Raw genomic sequence first — 17,644 nt, forward strand, 5'->3', positions numbered from 1 at the left:
CTTCTTTAGCATCTGGAATCAACAAGGACTTTATGGCCTAGATTGTTAAATCCCATCTTTAGACCTTGATACTGTGGTAATATCTAAAAATCCCACTCATGGATCAGCAAATCCACATGTGATGGATTGTATAAACAGAAAGTTCATGGGTCCTTCTTGCTACCAGTGGCTTTCTATTAAAGCAATTTGGTGAAGATCCTCCAAGTGTCTTCTCTGAGCACATGAAGACACTGCTGCTGATCTGGACCAATGTGTTTGGTTCCTGCCTCTTCTGAAGCTATTTAGCACTTTGAGGGTGGGTATCCAAGTTGGGTATGTGAGAGTGGGTTCCTGTCTGGAGAAATGCTGACTTAGGGGCAAGATCAAAGCTCTTATACAACACTTACACCTTTTCCTTTTATTCTGAATGGGATTTCAGAATATAAAAGTACAAATAAAACACAAGAGTGTTGATGTGTGCCCTGCCCCATTACAGTGAGTGAGTAAATCACAGCGAGTTTGTTTTCCAATTGCTCTTTTAAGCACTGTTTTCATATTTGTCAGTTTGCTCCTCCTCTTTTGTTCTGATTTGTTTTTTCTGCTGTTTCACTGCCATGGTGAACTCTTCCAGAGGAGACTGTCCAAAATTCAATGTCTGTGTCCCTCAGTCACACTCTATGGATGAGCAGTGCTTAAAGTCCTTGTTGCATTACAAACACTATTAACAATTGTGCTGGTGTGAAAGTGCTCCCCAGCCCTTTTTGGCACACAGTTGACAGAGCTCTGAGATAACAGTGGAAATCTTTTCAGCTTGTTTCTTATGGTGATGCTAGGTGGTGTTTGAAATGTTTGTTAGAATTCTGGGTGTGCAGTCCATGGAAAATGGGAGAAAACACAGTTTTTTTGCTTTGAAATATTATATTTGTAGAAACTAAGAGCATCTCACTCCTGATCTGAATAATAAATCCATAATGAAGTTGGCAGTGCTGCTGGGCAGTGGTCCCATGCTATGGTCAGTTGGTGTCCATGCCCTGGGCACTGGGTGTCCATGCCATGGGCACTGGGTGTCTGTGCTATGGTCACTTGGTGCCCATGCACTGGATGTCTGTGCTATGGTTAGTGTGTGTCCATGTCATGGTCAGTGGTGAGTGGTGCCCATGCCATGGTCAATGACTGTCTGTGCTATAGCTAGTGTGTGTCTGTGCTGAGGCAGTGGATATGTCACTGCCCCAAGCAGTAGGTGCCCATGCCATGGTCAGTGCCTGTCCATACCATGGTCAGTGACTATCTGCGCTGTGTGCCATGTATATCTGTGCCCTGGGAAGTGGTCAGTGACTGTCCATGCCCTGGTAAGTGGTCATTGAGTGTCCGTACCATGTGCAGCGTAGGTCCGTGCCCTGGTCAGTGGTGTCCGTGGCATGCGCAGTGACTGTCCGTACCATGCGCATGTATGTCTGTACCCTGGTCAGTGGTGTCCGCGCCTCGGCCGCTACTGCGCGGGTCGGTCCCAGTGATCTCTCATCGGTCGGTAGAGGGCGCCCGTCCCCGGCGTGCGGGGGGCGCTCGGTGCTCCCACACAGTCCCGGCCCCGCCGGTGAGAGCCAAGGAGCCAACGCTGGCCACCAGCGTGGCCTTAGTGCTGCCTCTGCCTTCCTGCTCCAGCGAGGGTTCGGACAACCCCCGGCCCCTGCCCACCCGCGTTGCGGTTGCGCCTCTCGCTCCTTCCACGCGTTGATCGTCGCCTGCGGGTGGAAGGAGCGTGTGACGTGTGCCGGGAGCAGGGAACACACACGTGTGTCGGAGCAAGGGAGCACACGTGTGTCGCTCGCCTGCAGCGCTCAGTGGGTTTGGGGCTCCAGTGTCCCGTGGTGCCCCGAGGATGCGCTCTCGTCCCGCGCGGTTGTCGCCCATCAGTCGCGCTTTCACGCCAGTGATTGCTGTCGTTGCGGGGTGTGTGCTCACAGTTGACTCCGGGCAGGGCGCCGTGAGTGCTCACACACGCTCCGTGCCCGTGCGAGCGCGACCAGCGCCGCTCCCCCCTCTTGTTCCATTTCACTGCTGCCAGAAATGCAGCGGCGAGAGAGAAAAAGCCATCGCCCTACCGCCCCTCCTTGGCGGCGCGGCGGTCCGTGAACCCAGCAGTTTATCCTCTCCCTCGCTCCCTCCCTCGTCGGCGCTGCCGCCGGGGCCGTGCCGCGCGCCCGTCTGTGCAGAGGCTCGGCTCGGTTCGCCTGAGCTCGACACTGTCCAGCTTGGCTCGGTTTGGCTCGGCACCACTCAGCACGGCTCGGCTAGGCACGGTTCGGCTCAGCTACACTCGGCACATCCCAGCTCGGTTCGGCTCGGCTGAGCTTGGATCAGCTCCGTTGTGCTCGGCGCGGCCGGGCTCTGTAGGACTGGCTCGGCTCGGCTGATCGCGGCAGATCCCGGCCGGTCTGGGCTCAGCGCGAAGCGGGAGGCGGGCGCTGTTCCTGGAAGAGCCCGGGCCGGGGAGTTGGTCACATTCTTGGCCGGGATTCAATGACTGAGGCAGACACCAACAAACAGAAGGGGGGAGGCGGAGGGCGGGAGGCTGAGCCCGCCTGCATTAGCTCAGCTCTCAGGCACTCTCAGTCACTGCTGGAAAGAGGAGCTGGGAGGATGTGCGCGCTCTCACCGCGGCTCCCCACGGCACAACGAGAGCACCGGCAGAAATAAGGGAAGGAAGGCGAACCGAGAGGCGAGGAGCCCTCCCAGGCCGAGCAGAGGGACCACGAGGGGCAGCGGAGCCGCTCCACGCCCGTGCGGAGCCCCCGCGCCGCTTTGGCAGTGCCAGAGATTTGGGCCTTTTCTCCTGCGTTGTTCCTTCCACAGACCGAGCGTTCTGCCTCCTCCTGCTTTTTACTTTCCTCCCCCGCGCCTTCTTTCGGTGGATATGGACAGAAGGGGGATCACTGCAGAGAAGCAGCAGCCGCCAGAACATATTTGAGCCCCGGGTGCTCGGAGCGTGGCACAGACTTCTTGTGTTTCTGTGGGTGGTGTGTGTGTGTGAGTGTGTGTTGGAGGTGTGGGAGGAGGGATTGGTTTGCCTGGGGGTTGGCTGAGGGGGTGAGTGCTCGGATGAAGACCTCTTTTTGCTGTGATTCTGTGCTCCATCGGGGCAGCTTGGAGACTTGGAGGGTTTGAAATTGTAACGCGAACCAAGAGAAAAGAAAGAAGAGAGAGACACGCATACAAAAGGATTTATTTCCTCTCCGTTAGTGGATTGCTGATTGAGAAGGAGGAAAAACACAAGGGTGGGTTGTTTTAATTTCTTCATATCTTTTCCTTTAAAAAAATCCCTTAAGTGGATTTGCACCAGGGTGGAAGATAACTGGGGATTTTTGCTGTTTGTTTTGGGAATAGAAACTAGAAAATGGAGACTGTAAGTAGAAGCAGCTTCCAGCCTCATCCAGGACTGCAGAAGACCTTGGAACAGTTTCATCTGAGCTCTATGAGCTCCCTGGGTGGCCCTGCTGCTTTCTCAGCACGATGGGCACAGGAGATGTACAAGAAAGACAATGGCAAAGACCCAGCGGAACCTGTACTGCATCTGCCCCCGATCCAGCCTCCTCCGGTCATGCCTGGTCCCTTCTTCATGCCCTCGGACAGATCCACGGAGAGGTGCGAGACCATCCTGGAAGGGGAAACCATCTCCTGCTTCGTGGTGGGCGGAGAGAAGCGGCTTTGCTTGCCCCAGATCCTGAACTCGGTGCTCAGGGACTTCTCCCTGCAGCAGATTAATTCGGTGTGTGATGAGCTACATATTTACTGCTCCAGATGCACTGCTGACCAGCTGGAAATCCTCAAAGTCATGGGCATCCTGCCCTTCTCCGCTCCTTCCTGCGGGCTCATCACGAAAACTGATGCTGAGAGGCTTTGTAACGCCTTGCTTTATGGTGGCACTTACCCTCCCCACTGCAAGAAGGAATTCTCTAGCACAATTGAGCTGGAGCTCACGGAGAAGAGCTTCAAGGTGTATCATGAATGCTTTGGGAAGTGTAAGGGACTCCTGGTGCCAGAGCTTTACAGTAACCCCAGCGCAGCCTGCATCCAGTGCTTGGACTGCAGGCTCATGTATCCACCACACAAATTTGTGGTCCACTCTCACAAATCGCTGGAAAACAGGACTTGCCACTGGGGCTTTGACTCTGCAAACTGGAGATCCTATATCCTCCTCAGCCAGGATTATACTGGGAAAGAGGAGAAAGCTAGACTGGGCCAGCTCTTAGATGAAATGAAAGAAAAATTTGACTATAACAACAAATACAAGAGGAAAGCCCCTCGGGTAAGTGGTGCCTGTAATTTTAAAGGGGGCGGGGGAAATTTCAGTAGCATTCATCGATATACTCAAATTGTTATGTTACCAGTTGCTTTTCCTTGGAGTCATTTAGCAATTTTAATAGTGTTCTCCATTCTCTCTGCGTGTGTGCCACTTGAGCGGTGCTCAAGATGCCACCTTTATTTCTCTGGTTGTGTTCTGGCCGCGGTGTTTGGAGTTTGTTTAAATTACGTATGTGTATTTGTATATTTTACTATATGTGGAATTTGATCTTTGAAGCCCATCACACTGCTCCAGACTTTATCTGGCAGTGCGTGATTTTGGATCTTTAAGGGCTTCTTCACTCGGGGGTTAAGACAAGGAAGAAGCCAGAAAAAAGAGCAGGAACTGATGGCTCCAGACACAAGTCCATCCACTTTTCTGGTCGATTGAGTGTTGCCAGGGATGGAGGTGCGGGCTGAATGCTCTAAATGCTTGTATGGAAATAAAATATGCCTGTTAAGAAAAAAAATTGTGCCGTTAGTGGAGGTTACTGGTTTATGGATGAAGTGTTTGGAACGTGAAGAAGTCCTTGCTCTTAGAGTATCCCTGTGAAGCCTAAATTTTCCCAGCAGACAGGCTTTTGTGTATTGGATTATGTATCCATCCAGCAAATGACTCTGTCTAGGACCAGCTGCAGCAGCTCCTTAAGGTATTCCATGCCGTTCTGTGCTAAGCCAGACAGCTAAAGCACAATTTTTTTAGGTGCCACTTGTTTTTCTTTCAGTCTGAGCCCCCTTTGTATCCCAGAATCCCTGGTGTGTGGGTGGGAGGCTGCTTCGGCATCTGGCACCGGTCCTGCTCCATGGGCAGCAGTGCCACAAGGCCTTGGGGACGCGCAGATACCGGGATGTCTGTCTCGCTCCTGGGATGGTGCAACTGGCTGGGGATGAGCAATTCTCCTTCCTGTTCCTTCCCCTCGGTGCGAGGGGAAAGGAAACTCCTGCCTCCCGAGTTCTCCCCTGCAGGTTTGTTGGTTGGGCTCTGCCTTATTGTCAGAGATTTCTAAATTTGAGTTTTTATGTCTGGAGTGGAAGGGCAATACACAAGCCTGGAGAAGAAAAGCGATGTTTAAAGCCCACTGTGAAAATTCTGAATTAACTTACTAAATAACTGTTCAAAGGGACAGACACACACTCTGACTAAGGTAGAGCTTTTATTTATAAAAAAGTGGAACCAAAATACGCAGACAAAACCCATATTAAAAAAAAAAAAAATGCTGTGCAAACAGTGCAGTAATTCCACAACCAGACTAGGAGGGAGGCCTAATGAGCCCATCTGACCGGGCTGTACAGTTCTGGATTAAGTAAGAAGCAGGGTCTTACTCTTCCAGTTTTTTTACTGGCCCCTGGCTCAGTCCTTGTCCTCACCCCTCCTTTTCCTCCCCGGAGTGTCAGGACGCTGTGACAAAGCTGGGCTGTAATGAGGCACATTATCCCCGTGTTTGGAGGTGGATGTGTTTTTAATGGCTTGTCTATTCTCTGTCAGTCATGTGCCGAGATGGAATGGTGGGATAGATGTACGTGGATATGAGAGGAGAATATGGCTTTCAATCTGGAGACATTATTCTTGCCGGGGAAGGAATCTTCTAGGGCATGCTTCGTTTGGGAATTAAAATCAAGAAATCTCCACATTCTTGTTGTAGAAAGGCCCTATTCCCCTAGCTTGGTCATATCCAGAGTCTAATTAAAATGAATAATAGAGAAGTGCTTTCCTTTTCTTGCAAGGCTTTTTCAGTTCTCTTCAGCTGCATCATTTATCCAACACCCCAGGCAAGGCTGAAGAAGGAGAACAAGAAAATGGTACTAAACCTTGTCTGTGCTTCAGTTTTTTTGGGGACTTTTTCATAGGTCCTAATTCAGAACATGAGAACATGAGAAACACTCTTCCCTCATCCTCCAAAATCTGCCTGGAGTGCAGCTTTTTCACTTCTTGCAGGGTGAATTGAAAATACCTAATCGTGAGTGCCAAAAATTGTCTGAGGAAATGGTGGTCATCTATTTTTTATTTTTTATTTATTTATTTTTTGGAAAACTTCGCCAGAAATCCATCATGATGAAATGCTAAGTCTCCTGCATAAATTCATTTAGAAGGTGGCAAGGAATGAGGTGGGGAAGAATAGAGTGGTGTGTGGTCAGACAGTGGGGTAAAACAGAATGCTTTATCTCATATTAATTTTGAAGGCCTTCAGGACTCTTCTATTAATGCAGTGCAGTCCTGAGGAGACCCTGATGATGCTGTCAGAGTTTTGTACGCTTATCCTTCCTTTTCCGTTCGGCTTAGCCAACGGATATCATATGCTAAGGTCATTTGTGTTGTAGCAGTGTGAGCGGATAATTATGGAGAGATTTAATCAGACTCTAAGATTGGTAGGCTGTGGCCAGGGGCAAGTAACATTGGAGTAAAGTTTAGATGCCTAGTGAGGAAATGACAGGATGGTCCCATTCCGTGTGTGTTAAATCCTGTGTGGGTTTTGTGTGTCTGTAGGGCTCTGGCTGTCTTGGGGATGAAAGGGTGAAGCACATATGTCTTTGTGGTGGGCTTCCTTTTTGATGTAGATCTCAGCTTTGCTTTGTTCTGTTTCATACAGAGGTGTTTGTGTGTGCGTGGTATGCCATAAGCTGCTGTGTCAGATATTAGATTTTCTGCTTTCAGGAGTGTCCTTTTTTTTTTCAGTATCTCAGTTTATTTATTTCTCTGTATGTGTACACACATTGCTTTGTGTGGTGTATTTTCCCTGGGGCTCTGGTAGTATGTTGGTAGCATAGGATGCATATGACCAATTTTATGGCTGTTTAAGCAGCAGTGAGTGTTTTGACCTTTTCATGTGTCTCCATTAGGTTTCTGTGATGAGGTCTGGAGATTTCTGCCAGCACAGCTCTGCCTTTTAAGGGTCTGACTTAAATGGAGGATCTGGGTTGGCACAAACCCCTGGTGCAGATTCAGTGTGGTGGCAGAACTGCCTTTTTCCCCTCTCTGTCTTCCTTTCTCTTTTTTTATTTTTTTTTCCCTTTTCCTTTTTTTTTTTTTCCTTGGCGTGGTTTTAAAGCTTTGCTACAAGGCATAGCTTTTCCTAGATATTTTATTCCCAGTGCATATTTCTCTCTACATCAGATATCTGTAGTGCATATCCATCCTTCTATACCAGGAGATGGATGTGTAAATGCAGAGATCTGCTCTCTCTGTCAGCCATGTCGGTTGAACAAGACTCTTGTTGCCTGGTCTTCCCACTTGCAGAGGAACCCTTTGTCCATACCTGTGTGAAGTCAGCAAAGGGTCTTGACCAAAAGCTGGAGGGAATTGTGACTGCTGGAGCTCCTCACTAGACCAGGGACCATAAAGGCTTCAGTCACATTCCTTATTCCTTATTCCCTCTTCTAAAAAATTTTGGGTTTTATATCCTCCTTGTTCATGCTTGGATAAGTAACTGACCTCCCATAAGGTCTTCCACCTTCCTGCCACTTTCCAAGGCTCTTTCTTTTCTTGAGCCATATGACTTCACTGTTTTACTTATTTTGTGTCCTTCACTGTGTTCCACCTTCCCATGCAAGATTTGTTGTGCTTTGCTTTCTCTCTGCACCAACACTTCTACTTGTGTGGGTGTCCTGTTTCCCTACCTGTCTCATCTCATCCACCATTACTGGTGTGGAGCACAACCATTGCATTTTGGGGTGTTTCTAGAAATTAAAAATGTGAATAACCTGCAAGGGTTGCAAAACAGGGTCCTAGAAATCCATCATGTGCCAAAGTCTTTTCTTGGGCTCAGCTCTTGCTGCCTGATGTGTGCTCTCCTGTGGGACCCAGGTGGCCTCGGTGTGTCTATGGTGCTGCTCTCCACTCCCATGTGACAGAGCTCCCTGCTTGCCTCACATTAGGATGCTCCACTCACACAGTATTAGTTCAGATGCAGCCCTGGAGGCTTTGTTGGTTGCTATTTCCAGAAGAGGAGGATGGGTTCAACTGTGTCTATTTCAAACCCTTTTTCTCCAATACTGAACCGAGCAACATTTGATAGCACTTTGAGATTTCCCCACCTGTGTGCCAGCAATCTGTACCCTGAGCAGGAGTGTCTGTGAGCAGGGCGCAGGAGAGCCAGAGCTGTCCTTGCACGTGTGTGAGCACACCCATACACCCAGTGCTGCTGTGTTCCCACGGTTCAAGTCCCAGCAGCACTTCTATGAAGTAGCTGGAAGCCAGAAGCAGCATTCTGGGTACTGACACACAAATGAGCGTATGAGGCCTCCCACTTTATTTCACAATGCCTTCTAACCCAGCGCTGCCACAACATGCAGCTCGCTCAGCTGGAGGAAGGTTTAGCCAGGTCAAGTGTGCAGCAGAATCAAAGAACCCAAATTGCTGTGAGTGGAACAGCGCGGTGCTGGCGCAGCTGGACGGAGGACATGGGCTTTTAGGTGCTGCCCAGTGGTTGCTGTGCTGTGCTTTATGGCCACCTGAAAGGCTGCAGGAGTAGAGCTGCAATTTGTGTCTTATCCTAAAGTCCTGCCTCCTGGCAGCAGTAACCTTTATTTGTTATTAGGTATATCTTGTGGCGGGTGTAGCAGAGAGATTCTGAGTTTATTCCCTGGCAGTGGTGTTCAGACTGCAGGACAGATTTATTCCTCTTGGTAGAAACTGACATGAAAAATGTTGTTGCACAATTTTTGCCCGAGAACTGAGGATTCAGTTGTTTTCCCATGGAAAATGCTCTACCTGATGTTCAATAATTGTTTTAGAGATTCTCCAGTAAAAATTTAGAAGTCCGTAAAACAAAAACATTGACATCTTGGGGCAGTAGTTTAGTTCAGAAGCCTTTTACAGCTTAAAAGTTGAACTTCAAAAGTGACACTAGCTTGAACGACATCCCGTGTACCCAGAGAGAGGACAGTGTTCATGCAAACATCAGCAGTTTTTCCGAAGTGTGCAAACAGTTTTACAGATGTAGATCGAGAACAAAGCAGCAGGTACATGCATGTGTGTTGGACAAAGAGTTTGTTGGCAATGATCTAATGGTGTTGAGTCAACCATAGCTCTCTTGCTCCAGTAGAGTTCCTAAGTTCCTCAAGTCAGTTCTCTTGAATTAGGGCAGGAATTATATGTAATCTCTGCTTTTGAAAATTGCTGCCTAAAATATTTAAACCTCTGCCTCTCCCTCCATTGTCTGGGCTGTCTCACTTGCCTCTCCATTTCTGTGGTTTCGGGTTTGGGCGTGTATTCTGCCCAAACAGTAGCACGCTTTGAAGATGCGTGTAAACATCGCTTATTTTTTGGATGTGCTGGGAGCCTGACACCTGGTCCCTGGCAGGCTGCAAGCCTGGTTATCGCTGGCTGGGGCTGGCTGACCGACGAGGGTGTGTTTGCACTTGCTGAGAGGCGCCTTTAGATTGGTGTTGTAAAAGCATCTGGAGGCGTCTGCGCCAGGCTGTTCCGAACGTGTCCAGGCAGCGCAGCAGCACAGGGCTAGAGCCTCTCGTTTCTTATCTGCGCCCCCGTCATTGCCAGAGCAGGGGCTCCAGGCCCACAGCCACAGCCTCTGGGTATCTCCAGAGATGCAATGTCCAGTCTCGTGAAAAACTAACCTTATGTTCATCTAGTGGCAGAGTAATTTCACTGAAGCGAAGGGTTTGAATGTCCCTAGTGCAGTAAGGAGTGGGCTGGCTCTTACTGGGGATCACGGGGATCACTGGTGATTGAACTCACATTGCTGGCTCAGCTGGCCAGACTGCTTTGCCATCACTTGAGGAGATGTGTCTTCATGTGTGCAGTATTAAGACATAGATTTTTTTTTTAATTTATTTTTCTTATATTTGGCTTGGTTTGGTTATTTTAGTTTTATTTTAAAGCTCACTTTGGACTTGACTCTGTAATTCTTATTTAAGAGGGAACTGTCATGGAAGAGTTACACCAAATCCAGTAGGAGGATCTTGGAAAAAAATTAGACAAAAATTACTTATACTGGATTTTTGAGAACCTATTGATAGAATCCTGTCAATTACTAGGCTGATCTATTTTAGCTGAATGGCCGTAGAGCACTTAATTCAAATTGATCTTCACGTACAGGAAGCATTAGTTTAAAATGTAGGACTGTAGCATATTTTTGTTTGAAATCTGTCAAAGCATATGTGTTAATGATACATTTTATTAGATAATATCTACTTTGCATATGTTTTGTGTATCTGGGTAATATGTATTACAAATTAATAAATCAGCACCAATTTTTTAATGCTATTCCACTTTGCCTTTAATACAGACAGTGTATATTCTTGGAAAACAATTTCAGAGAAGCAAGTTTGCTCTGGTCCTTCCCTCCTCCTTTACACCTTGTACAATCTTGTATGCCTTAAATGTCATTGTCAGCATAGAGATTCAGACTCAGATCGTCACTGAAATCATCTGCTCTGTATCTTCTGGAACACAGCAGGTTAATCCGAAGGTTTGGGGATTTGGGGCCAGTTCTACACCTCCCACTCAAGCAGTCAGCCCATAGTAATTGGAACCAGTTCACCCACAAACCACAGCAGACTCGTATGTATCAGACTCCTTCCTGTGTGCTGGCTGGCAGAGACCAGGGACAGATCTGAACCAGAATGTCCCAGTGCTGAGGCAGAGTGGCTTTACTCTTTTTTTCACTCTAAGTTTATGGCCTTAATGGGTATTACAGAACTGTGCTACTCTGAGACCCTGTAGTTCTGCTATTGCAGTATTTTCTTTTTGCTTCTTAACAAGGATTTGGTTTAGTAGACATTTGGTGCTATGATCCTGGTAGATCTCCCTGAATGGGGCAAGTGAGAGCTGGCTTCAGACTGAAAGGGTCTTGTCTGTTGGTCACTACATGCGTGAACTGGTTTTAAGGTTGTGATAGAGATCTACCACAGAGATTCTTCCTATATTTAGGATTTGTCAGTTATTATTTTTTATTTTATTTTTTACTAATGAAGAAATATGTCTAAGGTTAGGATAAGGACCAGCCTTATCTGCTGATGCAAATACAAGGACCACAATCTTGGCCTCAAAGCAAGTTAAAATTGGGAGCAGTTAGTTGATTCAGTGTGCAGCTTTCCTTGGCATTGGGGAATCTTGCTGGCTGATAGAATCTGGCCCCTCTGCACTGAGATAACGATTTTGCTTTGACTTTTGGTTGGATGAGGTGACGAAAACACTGATACTAATTTGAGCTCTGATCCTGTCAGTGTGTGATGGACAGAGCTCTTCTGAGAGCCAATGGGAATTACCATGTGTGGAGCTCTTATCGTCACCTTCATCTATGCTTTGGTTGCTATCATGTAAAATTAGGCTTCTCCAAGCATGAGATGCATATTAACACAACCTGATAAGCTACACAGACATATGTTCTGGGAAATAAGGCAGGTCCTGCCATCCTAAGTCAGGCAGCCTTGTTTTAACAGTCCCATTTAAAGGGTCAGGGAATGTACATGAGGCTGGAGTTTGTGTGTGTATGTAAAAATTGCAGCATCATTCTGTGTGCTGGAGGTAAACAGCAAAGGAGCTAATCAATAACCTGGGTTCTGGCTTTGTTGTTTATTGATTTATGTACAGTTACCTTTGCACATGCTTTGTAGAAAACAGGACTTTTATGTTTGGTTTTCTGTAGTTTTTTCTTCAAAAAAACATATGGAAGCTATTCCTGTTTGGGTATGAGAATCAGTGACACTGGAAGCACAAGGACTGCTCAGGCTTTAAGGATTAAAAGACAGCAGCATTATCAACGAGATAAGGTAGAGCCTGGTGCTTGTCTTTTCCTGGGAAAGATTCCAGTGATGGATTCGGGGGCTGTGGTACCCTGTGCTTTGTTCCTCGCCTGCTGTTCACTCAGTGGTATCGTTTTATAGAATAAGGTCATTGACTTGGATTGCTTCTTGGTTTCTCAACCCTTTTCATCAGCCAGTTTGTGTAATGTCTGTCTGAAACATTGAGTAAGGGCATTGAAATAGCAGACAGGATATCAAGTGTTCGGAAGTCTGGGTTAAGTATAACAGACAGTTCTGGCTGGCAAAAGGGGAGCAGCCCCTGGAGCTCGCTCACAGCTCAGTCTCTGTGGAAACACCAGACTCGGGGTTCTGCATCTCTGTTCCAGCTCTTCCCCTCTCTTCCCTCGAGCCCCATATAATTAATCATGTGTGGGTGCACCTCTTTTCTAGATACGTCTTCCTTGTTTCTTAGTGGCACAGAATCGTACGTAATAATGTCTCTTTCTAAGGATTACATAAGTTCAAGATGATTTCTCCACTGGGAGAATTATGCAAGTTTAAACTGAAATGTATTTAGAAAGCTTTTATGTGTGTGTTTTCTGACTCACAATGCAGAGGGTGATTTATTTGCATCCTTAATTGAACAACATCTGTTGGGGTTGGAAAAAAAAACATTTCTTATCTTTTCACTGCCATATCCTGCATTTTTATAAAGTCCTCTACCCCCTCCACTTCTCACATTACCTGTGTTACAGACGCTGATTTTTATTCCAGGTAGGTCAGCTGGGCACTCATGTGGGATATTCTGGGCTCTACAGCATTGTTGATGCATATCTGCTGTAGCGTTTTCTTTCACTTGTTGGATTTCACAGAATTACACAATCAATTGAGGCTGGAAAAGACCTCTGAGATCCTCAAGCCCAGTCACTGATCACCACCCTGTCTACAGGCACTTGAGTGCTGTGTAAGAAGTCGTTGCTGTTATTACCATTAAAAAGTCTGAAATACTTCTGTAATGCTGCTCTTGGTATGCTTTGACCATTTAGAAGGACGTTCCTGCTGTCTTTGAGCAAAATTATCCCAGGAGAAGAAAACACTGCAGTCAAGAGCATTTATTGGACTTGAAGAGGGCAAAACAATTTCTTGTTTCAGTGTGAATTTTGTGTGAGGCTCTTTGTGTGACCGTGTCACGGCACCTGTATCCATTCCAGAGTGTGCGCAGGTCTGGAGAGCTGTTACTGCAGTTCCAGTGGCATTGGGAGAGTCACTTTCCCTCCCTGTGGAATACTGGAGTGCTGTACTCATGGTGCTGGGAGCTGCTGTTTCCAGGATCAAGCTCACAGAATTAATTCTGCTGAGTAATAAAAAATACAAGTTGCACAGGCATCCTGCAGCTTACCAAGACAGAGGTTGTAGTAGTACCAGCAGTGAATTACTTTAAATAATTGAACTAAGTATTAAATTTTTCCATATTTTTTCACCCTACAAAATCTTCATGATTGTTCAGGTTTACCTGTTCATAGCAGTAAAATAAGTTTTACAGCTTTTATATGGAGTAGTGGACTAAAAAAGGCAGAAAATGCACAATATTTAGGCTAAAATGTGGTTTGATTTCAGTAACCTTCACTGATGTAATGAATTTCAGACTTACACTTTTGTTATTAAGAATTATATGTTAAACAGGATTTTCTGAAGCACCATCAATTCCACAGTTGGAAAACTTACCTTGATTTGAATGATAACAGTGTCATCCAAAAAAAAAAAACCCAAAAATTGCCATTCTAAACTCCCACTGGCAGTTCCAGTTTATTCAGTGAATTATCTCACCCGTGCTGGTATAATTTAGAAATATTCCTTGGAAATAACTGTGTTTAAAGTGGTGCAGAGCTGCTGGGAGGAGTAGAGCAGCCTCAGAGCAGCACAGACTGCAGCATCAGGTCAATCATGGATATTTCTTTGATCCCATTTAGTCACGAATAAGAAACATGCCATGCAAATGAGTCCTTATGCTTATATAGCCAAAGATTTAGTTTTATTTGTTTTTGGCCCTTTTTTTTTGCCACAGCAGTGTAGTTTCTCGTAAAACCAGAGGAGCCAAATAACCTTTGGGCCATTTCCAGTGGCAGACAGTGATCGAAGTGGATAAAGTGTTCTATTTTACTATCATTTAATATGCAGAACTACTGCTCAAAGGCTTTGGCCCTCACAGCCTCCAAGTTAGGTGCTCCTTTTCTAAAACCTTAATTTCTAAAAACATTTCTGCGAAAATATTTTTTTATAATGGATTCACTGATCGTTCTTCTGCCCTGGTGATTCTAGAGCAAAGGTATTGTGTTGAGACTACTGAGTTCTGAAGGAAAAAAATTAAATTAATTTTTATTATAGTATCATTTTATACTTCTATTATATAAAATTGTGAGTACAGAACAAATCAGTAATTTTGAGGGGAAGAAGGGGTAGAGGGAGTTAGCAGTGCCTTAACTACTCTTTTCTTGTATTTGTTGCATGATTTGCTTCGTTATTTGTTGCATTAACTTACTCGTGTGTCTTTGAAGTAAATTTGGTCTTTTTGCAGTTTTTGAGCAATTAACCTAACTGTGATGAGGCTTGAAAGAATATCATCTGCACACTTGTTTAATGTTAAAGATGAGGTATTCAGTGCTTTGTGGCTTTAGCTTGAAATTCAAGTTGCTTTGAGTCATCCCTTTAGTCTTTTGTTTGGGTGGAAAAAAGGAGTGGCAGCAAAGGGCCTGCAGCTAAGAAATGAAAGAGTTGAATTAGGTTTTAGAAATGTTAGTCTTGGCATTTCGGCCATTTGCATTTGTAGAGATCGTCACGCTTGGTTTTAGTTGGGGTTGAGCAGTTTGGGGATGGAGAGTGTTGCACAGCTCTGTCCCAGTTACTCCTCAGGGGTGCTGGGACAGGGGAGGAGCTGGGCTGGGAGCTATGGGCTCACGTTTCCACCGCGTTCCCTCACGGGGATTATTGCTCCACCTGTATTTCCACGCTGTGGTGCACGGCTGACTTGGATTTTTCCTGACAGCAGCTTCTAATTCTGTGACCCAGAGGACTCTCCACTTTTAAATCACAAACTGAGTCACAAACATGGGACAGAAAGTGCTACCAAAGAATTGCAACGTTCTCTTTATTTCCCTTGTTTTGGATTATTTTGTGAAGGCTCATCAGTTCCTGCAGCTCCAGGTGAAACTGCAGTGGCACAAAGGGGACAGCGTGTGGGGAGGATTCCAGCAGGAACATCTTCCGTGGAATCGTCACTGAGAGCTGTGTGAACAGCCCAGGCTGGTGTGACATCCCTGCACTGCTTAGTCCATGCACTCAGATTGGTGTGCTCATGGTGAGCTTTAACTCCTGCTGTGAGAGAAAAGAGAGAATATTCTAAATGTCACTGTGGTCCAGACCTTGAGGGTCTTTGCTCAGTTCTCTTGGGCTGGGATGCAGCCAGGATATCAGTGCTGTCAGGGAAACCCTGACAGGGACTGAAAGGGAAGAAATTGGAGCTTCCCTGCCCCAAATGCTACCATGGAGCACTAACTGCCCCAGTGCCTCACTCCAGCCTCTGTAATTTGACTCCACTGAGGTCACTGGACTTGGTCCGGATTTATTAAAATGTGGAAATCACTCCCAAATGTGGCCAGGTTTTCCTCACTGACAATAATTTGAGGGCCACTTGTAACATTCTGCCATTCTGCTGAGATGTTACAAGTGAAAATTCGAGTGGAGGTTTTCTTTTCAGATGTCTGTTTCAACATTTGAATTCTGCTCTTACAAATTTACATGCAAATTTATAATTTAGGTTTCTAAAAAATTTTATCAAATTTGCCCTTGTTAGCTGGACTAATTTATTGGTGCAGTTTTCTCTTATTATAACATGATTTGATTTCAGTAGAGTCATACAAAACTCCGTATATTCCTTTGTTTCTAAGAGGGATGCTCATTCATGTGCTTGTAAAAGAGCAGCTGGTTCCTATCTTGGCAGATGTGAAACCCTTACACTGAAATTGCTGTATTTTTTGTATGTAGGTTTTTTCCTTGAAAAAAATCTCTTATTAATTAGATTCCCCTCACTTTTGAACTTTTTTGCTCCCTCAGCCAAAATCTTAAATCTCCTGTGACATCAGAATTAACTGCTGCAGACAATTCTGATGTCACAAAGTCTCAGGGAAGAGAAATATGGAGACATACACATCCTGCTCAAACCAATTTCTTAACTAAGAAAAGGTTGCTTGGTTTTTGTTTTCATTTTAAAGCCAGAAACACGTTTTGCCTTAGATTATCATGGCAAGGTAACAATTGAGTTGGTCCAAATTCGCCCTCAGCTATTGTGTAAAGGTTTTTCCAATCTGTGATTCCTGCTTGAGCAGGGGAGAGCTGCAGCTCTGGGCTGTGTCACTGTAGGACCAAAAGAGAATTGCAGCCCTGAAAAATGTGGTAAAGACCAGTAGGGCAGAGCTATGTCCCAAATGAGAGGTTTGCAGAAGTAAATTCATAATTACCAGCTCCATTGATCCTGTTCCAGCTGGTTTGGACACACTTGGTAGCTCTTTTTTTTTTTTTTTGGGGGGGGGGTGAGGGGGTGGGGGTGTTTTTGTTCTTAGGTTTGTTGGTTTCTGTTTTTTTCTTCAAGCTCCTTCTCTAGGCTCTGTGCCCGAGTGCATCTCGGGATTTCCCTTTTGCTGAATGAGCTGCTTGTTTGAGAGGGAGGAAGTAAGGTCCCTTCTGGATTAGGAGGGAATGGGGGTGGAGGGTGGGGAAATGTCCTGTTTCATATGCAAAGCACACTGAACTGAAAAAATCCCACATGAAAACCTTTTAACAAAACCATCCATGTCACAGGCTGGCAGAGCAGCTGCTGGCTTTGTTAGGGAGAATATTAATGTTTCAAAGACTACAGAACCTTTTTTAAAAAATGAGATAAAGAATTTATTTTATTTTTTTAAGGTATAAGATCAGGTAAAAAAAAATAATCTCCTTATCAATACCTATGAGTGGAATGTGCAATCAACTGAAGTGACACCAACTTCCACAAAAAGTGGTGAGAGGTTGTTATGATCTACAATCATCTTTTGGAGACTGGAAGGCCAGAATGGCCCTGATTCTCCAGGTGCTAATGGTGTACATTGGTCTAAGAACTCTCACTTGAAAAGCAGATTATGGAAAGGAACTCCTAGAACCATTATTTTACCATGTGGGGAGGTTGTGTTCCTGACTATGAGTCTTTATCCACTTAAGAGAACATCATCTGACCTCCTTGGAGCAGGGCTTCTGCCAGGCTGGGTTTATTCTGCACACTTCAGTTTATTTGGGAATGATTGGAATAGTAGATAATTGCACATTTTCCTTGACTCTGGTTCATCTTAAGAGTCAAAGTGTTTCTTTGCTGCTACAGGTCTGGAAATTTGCTCAAACCTTCCTTAAATTCACACTAAGTTTAGTGGCAGAGAGGGACAGACTGATGTTTTTTCTCCTACAGTTATTGAAATGAAAGTATTGGGGTTTTTCAAGTAGAAATGGATTGTCTTGGATGTAAACTTATTTTTTGTATAACTAAGCAGACGGTGATCATGGGTTAAACAGTAGGGAAATGGAACAGATAGAAAAC

The 17,644-nt window shown here is 45.5% G+C and overlaps 1 protein-coding gene across 1 annotated transcript in view; it reads left to right on the forward strand.

Annotated features, from left to right (window-relative positions):
* The first annotated feature begins 423 nt into the window (after window positions 1-423).
* The window catches only part of SKI (SKI proto-oncogene), a 111,783-nt gene continuing 94,562 nt past the window's right edge, over window positions 424-17,644 (forward strand). The window contains exons 1-2 of the mRNA XM_058854893.1: window positions 424-3,254; window positions 3,364-4,285. Of these exons, the coding sequence (XP_058710876.1) occupies window positions 3,374-4,285 (912 nt within the window). The 5' untranslated portion in view covers window positions 424-3,254; window positions 3,364-3,373. The remainder of the gene's footprint in view (window positions 3,255-3,363; window positions 4,286-17,644) is intronic.

The sequence above is a fragment of the Poecile atricapillus genome, chromosome 22, assembly GCF_030490865.1.
Source record: "Poecile atricapillus isolate bPoeAtr1 chromosome 22, bPoeAtr1.hap1, whole genome shotgun sequence".
NCBI classification, from domain to species: Eukaryota; Metazoa; Chordata; class Aves; order Passeriformes; family Paridae; genus Poecile; species Poecile atricapillus.